A 12,301-nucleotide genomic window follows, 5' to 3' on the forward strand; every position below is an offset into this window, starting at 1 on the left:
AAGAAAGTGTACGGTGAGGTGGGAAAAAATTGACTGGAAACAGTTGGAAATTAATGATAGTGATGTTACTGTACATGATTGTTTTTTATATTAGCTGTTTAACAAAGTTATATAAATTTTATTGATATTTAAAGAAACCAAGATCCAAAACTAAAGCATAAAACCAAAACTAAACCCAAAACACTTTAGGGTGGTTTTTCAAAACCAAAAACCAAAACACGACGATAATTTAGAACCAAAACCAAAATATGTGAGTTTGCGCACATCAGGGCTGAATTAAGGCTGGTGGGGGCCCAGAAGCAAAGAAGTTGTGGTGGGCCCCACAGTTAAAGTGAAAGTAAACCCTGTACCATTAACAACACACACACACACACACACACACACACACACACACACACACACACACACTACCTGGACGCTGCAGCGGGGACACTGTGCAACAGCTGGAGCACACCCAGCCGCTCAGCGTCAGTGTCTCGCAGGATTAAACAGCACTACCTTCAGAGGTGGATTTAGGGGTCTGGACACTCCTAGGAACAACAGTATTGGCTGCCCCCCCCCAGAAAAATAATTATATATATATATTGTGCCTTTGTGCCCCCCTCCCCATAGTATAGAATATAATTTGCCTCCCTTCCCTATAGTATACAGTATGATGTACCTCCCCCGACAGAGGAAGAGAGAGACACTGGCAGGGGGTGTAAGCACTGGCAGAGGGTGGAGGCACTGGCAGAGTGGGGAGGCACTAACGCTGTCACCAGGACTGCTGCACTTACAAATTCCTTGGACTTCTTTACCCCTTGATTCTATGGCTTCTTCTTGTCCTTGGTGCTCTTGGTGGGAGTTGGTGGGCCCCCTCTATAGCCGCTTCTCCCATCTGGCTGATCCATGCTGCCAGCTCATGTTCCCAGTGGGCCTCGCACAGGCACTGACAGGGATTGCTTATCCCTTCCGCTGTGGTGGCGCCGTGCCGACTGCTGTACATGAGCTGCTGCTGGTAGAGACTGCTGCAGACAGAGGAGCTATTCGGCAGCCACCAGAGGGGGACTACCCTGCTTGACATAGCAGTGTGTGTGGGCCCCAGGATGACTACCCCTGTCACCCCCTCCCTTAATCTGGCCCTGGCGCACATCACTATAATATACCAATGAATTGCTACAGAACAAGTCTCTGTAGACAAACCCTAATTTATATTACTGTTCATAATATGTTATGTGCACGAAAGGCCGACATATTTGCATATTTATGAAAACACTGAACATCTATATTCCTCAAGGATCATTTTTCAAAAATAAGCTGCCAATTCACAGTCCACAAACTGTTCCCTCTGATAAATCAGTGACAATGCCATGGGATCCAGAATTCCCAATGCAAACAGATAATGATGGGGAATTGATATTAGAAAAAAATTATACATGATAGTAGGTGGTAGGTGTATCAAAGTTTGGAGAGAGATAAAGTGGAAAAAGAAAAAGTACAAGCCAATTAGATTCTAACTGCCATTTTTCAGGTTAAGAGCTAAAAAGTATAAATATACAGTATAAAGTCAACAAATGCCAGACTGTTTATGCATATGAGAAACAATTGCACTGCAATTTTTTTTGTTTTTCAATTATGCCTAATCTATGAATCCTATTCATCCATCCAGTTTACATGTACAATCAATTTTTAAATTGATTGTATAATGGTTTACCAAGTTTACAAACCTAGCTTTACCTAGTTTTCTTGGAATTGTAACAGAGATGATCAATCTTTTTTTTACCCCTCTCCCGAAGCATTGCAATCTTGAAAGGCCAGGGCAGTCTGACTGAGTCACTATGCTTCTTCTTGGATAGGCTATTGTAGCATTTATCTGATTAAAGCAAGATTGAGGGAAAACACGAAATATCCTAATTAATTTACAGACAGTCACTAATGTCTGCAAACTATCCACAGAACGTAGCCAAGGAATAAAGACAAAATGAACCTGTCAACAACAGAGACAGGCAAAGAGGGCTAAGAGGGGGTGGTAGTGGGGGGTGATCTAAATCTTAACCATTACATCATTCAATTCAAAGGTGATGACCTTTGGATAATTGAATAAAACTGAGCTTTTTATTGATCATGTCAATTTACTGGGGTTGTATGTTTTCTATTTATTCCTGAAACTTATTTAATTTTTAGTTTTGATTTTTCCTTCTTCTGCTTTTCCTACTGATATTTTGGGCTTGTTCAGGCAAGTGATTAGGCAGCAGTGCATCAATATGTGCTCACTTGGTGTTTGAATGGAACGTCTCATGAGCAAAGTGCTATGAAGGCATCAGGATAATAATATGTATGCATAATAGCTCCCTCCAGAATGCAGTTAATAACGCCAATGCAGTTTTGCAAAGGGATAACTTCTTGCACATTTTTCACAATATAGTATGTTTTACAGCTAATAAAATCTAAGACCGCAGGATGCCAGCAGCAGAATGCCGTTGGGGGGGTGCAATAGAGCCATACAGTGGGCTCAGTGGCTTGCTGCGCTAATTACAGGTTCTATTCCCACTCTTTGAGTGTCGTGGATAAACACGAGTGGGATTAGACCCTGTGTGTCGGCATTCCATCAGGCAGCATTGTGATCGGTCAGTAACCCCTCTCCTTTGCCTCCAAATGAGTTTGGTGACTTGCGAACAACCATTATCTTTTTCTCTATACTCCCACTCCCTTCACTTCCATTCCCACTTACTATTCTTTATCTACAGCAAAGGATAAGGATCCTTTGCCCTTACTCTATTCTGCAGTTTTTGACACTGTTGATCTACTGTACCTCCTCTCCTGCATACCCTTCATTCAACTGTTCTTCATGGTTCTATTTAATTCCTAGATGAATTCCTATCTATCCAACCACTCTTTCATTGCTGACCTCTGTCATAACTCTGTACCACTGCTAATATCAGTTGGGAGTTAAATAAGGCCTCTGCTTCTTCTTTGCCCTCTGCTTTTCCCACTCTACACTCTACACTTCTTCTCCTGTTGAAATAATTCCCTCATTTGACATCCAGTACCACCTACATCTCTCTTCCCTACAATATTATGTGACCAGCTCTTTAATTCTCTGCTAAATTTATATGGATTCTTTAGGCCTACCTAAAGCTTAGTATGTACAAAATAGAAACTTATCAATATATCTCCTCCTAAATTTGGCACCACTATCAACAATCCCTCATGTCAACAACACAATGTTCTCAGTCACCAAAGCGTTCTACTTTGGTGTTAACCTTGATTCCACTCTATGCCTCACTCCTCGTGTCTTTCAGTACTGCCACTTTCACCTTCAAAATAGTGACAGAACACATTTTATTACCCAGGACTCTTGTTCATTCTTTTAGCAACTTCAGCCTCAGCTACAGTCCTCTGAAATCTGGAATTTTTCTCAACTATCTGGCACCACCAATTTGTTTCTATACTTTTGTGGCTGAACAAAGAAATGGAAATAACATCACCATAAGGCAAAGGTCTTTCTGAAAGGAACCTGAAAACATGAAATATAAAAAACTATTGATGTTACAAAGTTGTACAGTAAAGTGGACCACTGAACAGCTTATTCTCAACTCAGCAATACAGGATTCTATTCTTATTAGAGGAAGCTTTCTACTCATTTCAGTTTAGTATTATTATCTGTTATTTTTTATAGCGCACACATTCTACAGTGCTTTATCTGGCCATTCCCTGCCCAAGTGGAGCTTACATTCTGTTCCCTACTGCATATACACACAAAGCCACACTAGAATTAATTTTGTTGTGAGCCAATTAACCTACCAGTATATTTTTGGATTGTGGGAAGAATACACAAACTTCACACAATTAGGGTGTGGTGGAGTCGAATCTAAGACTTACTGTAAGTGCGGTGAGGCAGTAATGCTACTCATTAGACCATACAGAATGTAATGTACACTGCACAATGGAATGTATGTTCCATTCTGTACCCTGGTATCAAATGTAGTGTAAACATTTCATTGATTAATATACAATAATGTATTATATAATAAACAAAAAACACTGCTGCTGGTGGTAACTAAAGTTGATGATGGATAATTCAATTACAACCCATGTGTGAAGAGACAACAGCGATGATGATGCTGTCATTGTAGTAGTAGCTGAATGGAAAATGTACAAAAAAAATATCTGGAAAATAGAGACTCGATGAGACATGTATCCTGTTTAACCTCCCTGTCCCACTGACAAACATTATACTTGATGCAGCAGAATGTGAGAAAACTAGCCACTTGTTATAAACTGTCCACTTCATCATTGTCTCCAACTGCAAGTAAAGGAAACAGACAATTTGGCCTAAAAATCACTAGTTCATCAAATTGAAATAAAGCACCCATCCAGCAAAAGGTACAGACTAAAACCACTGTGGCTCAATGACACATTTCCAAATCAGATATGGAGAGAACACAATGCATATGTTTTACATTACAAAATGCAATGCCCTGGGTTGGAAAAACTAACAATTGTTAAAGTTAAAAAAATATCGTAGCAATGCAAACAAAAATAAAACAATAGGAGAAATCATACATATCACAAACTGTGATGATTCCAAATTAAGGGGCCCATTTATTTAACTTTAGCTATTTAAAACTCTGCATATGATAAATGGTGCTCCAGCCAATCACCTGTTAACCGTCATGTGTTTAAAAAATGACATTTGGGAGCTGATTGGCTGGAGTACTATTTATCATACGTAACTAGCTTTAAATAGCTAAAACTCGTTGATAAGTGGGCCCCTAAAACCAAATATTATAGGCAATATCATATTCTAGCTGGAAAAGAACAGACAATGAGCTTCGGACAAGTGAAGGAAAGTGATTTGGTTTGATGATCAGCCAATATCATGTTTTCAACAAACAAGGAAGTGTACATGCTGGAAAGACTTGAGTACTTACAGTACTTCCAACATTGAATGGTTCTGATACTTTGGGATCTTGCTTGTTTTTGAGCAGTGCAAAGGCACTGGGGAAGGTGCAAAAGAGTGAGGGGAACCTGGTATTGCCTTACTTGTACTCTCTGTGTAGCTCCACCCTTGCTTAGAACCTTTCACTTATATTCCTCAGAAATGGCCATTTGAAGGCGCACTTTGACCACTTTGTCCCTCTTTTTTAAACACATAAAAGAGGGACACATGTTTAATAAAGCCAGTAACTTAGACAGTGTTGATTTTCCCTCACTCATATGAATAATTTAAGACATAAATGAGGCCAAATTAACCATTTTTTAAGGACAAATTCTAATGACATTTCTGGAGCATCCATCAATCCTCAACAGTAGGTACAAATTGCCTTTACCATGAAGTCTAGTGACACCTTTGACAGGGCTTTTGGTTGATTACGGGTCTGTAGTTCATATGTGAACCTTATCACTCCTCACTGCTAGCAACTTACCAAGGCAATGGAAAGATGCCTCTTGTTGACAAAAGAGAGAGCAGCCATCGCCATTTATCTTGTTCATGTCATCACATTCCTCACTGAGTTCCCTAAAAGAGGAAGGGGCAATTTTAAGCCACTATTTGAAAGTAAGAGTGTAATAATATTTAAACAAACTTCAGGGTTACAACAGCATGACCTTCATTAACATGGTTATGTAGGGTACCAAAACAAGAGATACAGATGTGTCCTCATACATCTAGCCTTAATACGCTATGTAGTGGGAGATGCCTGGGGTGAGTGAGCCTGCAGGTCCCATGTAATGACCATAGTAATGGGCATTTTATTTTTATGAAAATACATCTTATTCACAATACAATGTGACTAAGATGCACCAGGAGACTGTGCTGATTAATTTGATATGTGACATTTGTATATCTGTCTGCAACTGAGTCTGTATTTGAAGCACAACAGAACTTGGCATGGAAAAAAGCCACGGCCACTGCATCATAGAACTTCATATGCAGATTCAGAGACTCAGTTGCACACATATACAGTGTCACACACAGTGTCACATATCAAATCAATCAGCACAGTCTAGTGGTGGGTCCTAGCCACAACTAAGATGCATCTTTGGCAAAAGAGATGCCCGAAGCTAGCAGAGTCTTGAGGAACCTGGCATGCCAAGAGGCACTGTTTGGTGCAACTGCAGCAAAGATGTATGAGAACTCATCTGTAGATAGATAGATAGATATATAGATAGATAGATAGATAGAAACTAGAGATTTAAAATATCCAAACTATAGGGAATGCAGCAGTCATGTGACCAACGATGGAATCCTGGCACCACTCAGAATCCCCGCACCGGAACACCAAATGCCGACATCCATACAGTACGTATAGGGCCCCCTTTTAGAGTTAGGACCCATGGGGTTAGGGTTAGGCACTAGAGGGGGAGGGGGGTTAGCCACAGCTACCACCCCCCCAGAGTCTTAGCCCTAGCCACCACCCCATGGGTCTTAGCCCTAGCCACTACCCCCACTATCTTAGCCCTAGCCACCACCCCAGGCAGGTTAGGGTAGGGGGCAGGGGAGGTGTAAAATAATTATCCCTTCCCCTGTCGGCATACTTATGGTCGGGATGCTGGTGTCGGTCACGTGACCATTGGCATCCCAAACACCAGGATCTCGTGTCAGCTACATTATGAGAACACAGCAAGATATTGTTAGACAAGATGAATATATACATTTGTCACAAAAGACTTGTTAAGCCTAAAAATAGAGTTTGAAAACCTTTCAATTATTTCCATAGAGAATTTTGGAAGGAACAGTGTTAAACAGCCCAGATACCAAAAGAATATTGTACCCAACTAGTTCCCATAGGGCCTAGGGGCCCATTTTCTATAACAGAACCATATTATGCTACATACCCACTGGCGTTAAAATTATGCGTTTAACATGCATTTTTAGCGTAAGTTAAGCACAGGGAAACGGTTGTAAAAATAGAGATGATTGCACCAAATTAATTTTTTAATTGCATATAACTTGCGTTCATTATTTGCAATGTCATGATCCATTGCAGTGCATCTGATGTGCATCAATGCAGCTGAAAATTATATTTATGTCAATGTGTACGCACTGGAAACACTATCAGATGTGGTTAAGAAGTCTTTTCATATACGTTTCCTCATGCGTTTTGCCTGAACAAGATAATAACTCCTGTTCTGTTAAAAAAAAAAAAAAAAACTAGGTTGAATACACTAAAAAATCTAAACGCATTTCAAACGCGCACATAAACACAACGTGGTTTACATGCATTTTTACTTGCGTCTTAACATATGTTAAAAACGCATTGCAAACGCCAGTGTGTACATACCATTAGTGACATGCAGAGATGTCGCAGGTGGAGCTGGAGCCAGGCTGTGTTAAAAATAAAGAGAGGAAGTTAGGAGAAAGTGAAGCCATGACACTATGGTGCATCACAGCATCATCATTTCACTGTAATAGTACCAGCAGTGAAGTTTCCAAAATCATCTGTTGCTCTCGCCCAATAAAGGGACTCTCCCAAAACTGAGATTAAGGGGTATATGCAATTAGCGGCGAATCGTGGCAAATTATCGCCGTTTTTTAATTCGACACAATTCGACAGGTGAATTCCGGCAGGTGGCTTCCGGAATTCACCATATTCAATGAAAAACGGATTCGTCAGTCCCGCGGGCGAAAAACGGCCGATTTGCCGGATTTTGCAGCGATTTAAAAAAATGGGGAAAAATGGGAAAAACACGGAAAAAAATGGCGTGGGGTCCCCCCTCCAAAGCATAACCAGCCTCGGGCTCTTCGAGCTGGTCCTGGTTCTAAAAATGCGGGGGGAAAATTGACAGGGGATCCCCCGTATTTTTAAAACCAGCACCGGGCTCTGCGCCTGGTGCTGGTGCAAAAAACACGGGGAAAAAAAAGAGTAGGGGTCCCCCGTATTTTATACACCAGCATCGGGCTCCACTAGCTGGACAGATAATGCCACAGCCGGGGGTCACTTTTATACAGTGCCCTGCGGCCGTGGCATTAAATATCCAACTAGTCACCCCTGGCCGGGGTACCCTGGGGGAGGGGGGACCCCTTCAATCAAGGGGTCCCCCCCAGCCACCCAAGGGCCAGGGGTGAAGCCCGAGGCTGTCCCCCCCATCCATGGGCTGCGGATGGGAGGCTGATAGCCTTGAGTAAAATGACAGAATATTGTTTTTTCCAATAGTACTACAAGTCCCAGCAAGCCTCCCCCGCAAGCTGGTACTTGGAGAACCACAAGTACCAGCATGCGGGAGAAAAACGGGCCCGCTGGTACCTGTAGTACTACTGGGAAAAAATTACCCAAATAAAAACAGGAGACACACACCGTGACAAGTACAACTTTATTACACACTGCCGACACACATACATACTTACCTATGTTGACACGCCGACTACCACAGTCTCCGACGATCCGAGGGTACCTGTGAAAAAAATTATACTCACCTGCCAGTGTCCAGAGATAAATCCACGTCCAGAGATAATCCTCGTACTTGGCAAAAAAAAAACACGAACACCCGAACCACCGGACTGAAAGGGGTCCCATGTTGACACATGAGCACCCTTTCCCCGAATGCCGGGACATCACGTGACTCCTGTCACTGAGGTCCCTTCAGCCAATCAGGAAGCGCTACTCCGTGGCGCTCACCTGATTGGCTGTGCGCGTCTAAGCTCAGACAGCGCATCGCACAGCTGCCTCCATTACTTTCAATGGTGGGAACTTTGCCGTCAGCGGTGGGGTTACCCGTGGTCAGCCGCTGACCGGCGGGTGACCCCACCGCTACCCGCAAAGTTCCCACCATTGAAAGTAATGGAGGCAGCTGTGCGATGCGCTGACAGCTCAGACGCGCACAGAGCCAATCAGCAGAGTGCAAGGACGTTGCGCTCGCTGATTGGCTTACGAGACCTTTCAGTGACAGCAGTCACGGGGGGGTCTCTCTGCATTCGGGGAAAGGGGTCCCATGTGTCAACATGGGACCCCTTTCAGTACGCTGGTCGGGTGTTCGTTTTCTTTTTTTGACAAGTACGTGGATTTATCTCTGGACCATGGATCAGGTGAGTATAATTATCTTTTATTTTCAGGTACCCGTGGATTCTACTTGGAGAAGAGGACTGACTGCTTCGTGTCAACATAGGTAAGTATGTGTGTGTCGGCAGTGTGTAATAAAGTTGTACTTGTCACGGTGTGTGTCTCCTGTTTTTATTTGGGTATTTTTTTCCAGTAGTACTACAGGTACCAGCGGGCCCATTTTTCTCCCGCATGCTGGTACTTGTGGTTCTCCAAGTACCAGCTGGCGGGGGAGGCTTGCTGGGACTTGTAGTACTACTGGAAAAACCAATATTCTTTAATTTTGACAAGGCTATCAGCCCCCCGTCCGCAGCCCTTGGATGGGGGGACAGCCTCGGGCTTCACCCCTGGCCCTTGGGTGGCTGGGGGGGGACCCCTTGATTGAAGGGGTTCCCACTCCCCCAGGGTACCCCGGCCAGGGGTGACTAGTTGGATATTTAATGCCACGGCCGCAAGGCACTGTATAAAAGTGACCCCCGGCTGTGGCATTATCTGTCCAGCTAGTGGAGCCCGATGCTGGTGTATAAAATACGGGGGACCCCTACTCTTTTTGTCCCCCGTATTTTTTGCACCAGCACCAGGCGCAGAGCCCGGTGCTGGTTTTAAAAATACGGGGGATCCCCCGCCAATTTTTCCCCCGGATTTTTAGAACCCGGACCAGCTCGAAGAGCCCGAGGCTGGTTATGCTTTGGAGGGGGGACCCCACACCATTTTTTTTCTGAATTTAACCATTCCATCTTAAAAAAAAATAAAAATATATATATTATTTAAAAAAATATATAAATAATACTTGTGCCTCCAAAAAAGACAAACCAAGTACCTAATCCCTTCTAATATAAATAGATATGTTATTATCAATAAAAAAACCACCAAAAAAAACATGTTTTAAATTTTTTTTATTAGTTTCACCCACCAAAGTGTGGCGGATCGAAAAAGTCGAATTTACTGTCTAAAAGCACTGTTGTCGAATTTCCAAACTTCAATTGAATATACTTTGTTCGAATTGCAGCACTTGTATCATTGCAGAAAAGTCAAATTTGACAAAAGTCGAATTTCAAAAAGTCGAATTTTGAAAGTCCGTTTTTTGGACGGAAAGTACTGAATTGCATTGACGATTTTTTTTTGGGGGCGAAAAAGTCCCGAAATTCGACAATTTCGGGAATTCGACCGCAATTGCATATACCCCTAAGTTTCAATTCCTTTTTTACTAAATAATAAAGAGACAGTAGTTTGGATAAACATGTTGTAGGGATACTACTGTTACAATTATATTTACAGATACTGTAATAAAGGAGACCAAACGCTACCATGATTGGGTAAGGAGGGTAAATTTGTTCTTAATCCAGATATGGAGAAGGTGCAGTACAGACGCACACTATCCAACTGACCCGCTTTGCGTGGGACAGTCCGGCTTTTTGGGTACTGTCCTGCCATCCCACTAGTACCCCTTTCAGATCTCCAATGCCGGATCCCACAGAGGAATTAGAAACGGGTCCTTCCCGGGTGGGATCCAGCATTGGAGACTCTGCTACCCCTTTCGCTAGATTTCAGACATGGCAATATGCCGGGTCAGTTGCCATAGCGGCGGGGGGGCGGAGCCGATAGTGCGGGCGGAGCATATCTCCGCACCGCCTCTCCCTATCTAGTAAACGGGTCCCAATCCATTTACGCAGCCACTGACCTGGTATTCAACCCGGGAATAACCCTTCTTATAACCCGGGTTGAATTACCGGGTCACACTGACCCGTGTCGACCCGGCAATATGCCGGGTCGATACCGGGTTATTTGTGCGATGTGAAGGGGATATTATGAGTCATACTGTCCAACAGAAGGGGGTCAGGTTGGTGGAGTACTCACTTGCTGCTCTGCATAGCTGAGTAGCAGGTGAATAGACGCTGTGCGCATGCACATGGGATTTAAACACTGTGGGGTAGAGCCTGGGGCAGCCCGGCTGATCGGGGGGCATTAGGCACCCCCACCCCCAAATAACAAAATAGGAAAGTGACGTTAGTCATGCCCCTTTGCCATGAGGTCACACCCCCTTTTCAGAAGCGATCCTCTGGCGCACGTGGATGTCCCACTTCCATAATCCCATATGTTGGGAAGTGTGCAGAAGTGTCCTTTAAAGGAAATGTGGATTTAATTATGGGCATGTCGTGGATGTGTATCAAGAGATCTGTGTGATTCTGAGCCGTAATTATGAAGAAGGTAAGTCTGATTCTGACGTATCTCCTATACTTAGAGTGAGCGCAAGTGAGTCGGCCAGCGTAAACTCAATGAGGGGCACAGGATTCCGCTTGTAGATGCATAAACCCCTTCATTAGTTGAATGTAATCTCACATTAGTATAAGGTAGTAAATCTGGTTTCCACAGCTGCCAGCAATTAGAGCCACTTTGTGTGTGACTAAAGGTGCATACACACGGTAAAATATTGACTATCTCCGATTTTGACTTTGCGATTTTCCCTGAACTCCCTGGAGCCCTGAACCACCGATATAGACTATCTTTACTTGAGATTTTGACTATTGTGAGATTTTTAGTAAGTGCCAATTTTGACTATACTATGTACTAGATTGTACACAATATAGTCAAGATTGACTTGCCTGCACAATCTATCTTTTCTTGCGATACCGACCCCACGGGAACGTGCATCGGTATCACAAGCTGTGTACACACGGTGCAATTTGCACTAACTTTCCTTATGATTTTGACTATATAGAGATTACATCGCACTGTGTGTATACACCTTTAGAATCAGCCCCTTAGGTCATGAAATTGGAAATATAGCCCCAATACGCAGACCAAAAAGAGGCATACTTTATATGAAAGGTTGGAGTTTGCACCACTGGGTAAATTTGGGCAGACTGGGTGGTTTTGTATGACTAAATGCTGGGAACTTTGGTTTATCACAAGCCATAATTATATTTGAACCTGCCCTATACTGGGTGAAAAAGATATGCCTCCTAACTGGCACATATGCTTATATGGTGGTCTAGATGGGCTGCATTTGTACAAACACAATATATACCCTGTGAGAACCCCGTTCTACCTCTCTGTTCATAAGCGTAGATGCCATAAGGATGAGTACCACTCTGCATTCCTGTATTTGTGTGCTCTCACTTTCCAAGCATGTATAATGTGAATTATGCAAGCTGTATTACACAAACAGACATGTATTCATCAGCCACATAACCTCTGCCAGTTCACAGACCATACTTCAATGTATGACTGTGATTTAGGATTTCTACTTTCACCCCAGCCTCCTATCTATAATGTAACAT

At 43.0% G+C, this 12,301-nt stretch overlaps 1 protein-coding gene across 1 annotated transcript in view; it reads right to left on the bottom strand.

Moving 5' to 3' along the window:
- The window catches only part of PAPPA (pappalysin 1), a 630,246-nt gene that overhangs the window by 255,452 nt on the left and 362,493 nt on the right, over positions 1-12,301 (bottom strand). The window contains exon 9 of the mRNA XM_063936909.1: positions 5,409-5,500. Within this exon, the coding sequence (XP_063792979.1) occupies positions 5,409-5,500 (92 nt within the window). The remainder of the gene's footprint in view (positions 1-5,408; positions 5,501-12,301) is intronic.

This window comes from Pseudophryne corroboree, chromosome 8 (genome assembly GCF_028390025.1).
Source record: "Pseudophryne corroboree isolate aPseCor3 chromosome 8, aPseCor3.hap2, whole genome shotgun sequence".
Classification (NCBI taxonomy): domain Eukaryota; kingdom Metazoa; phylum Chordata; class Amphibia; order Anura; family Myobatrachidae; genus Pseudophryne; species Pseudophryne corroboree.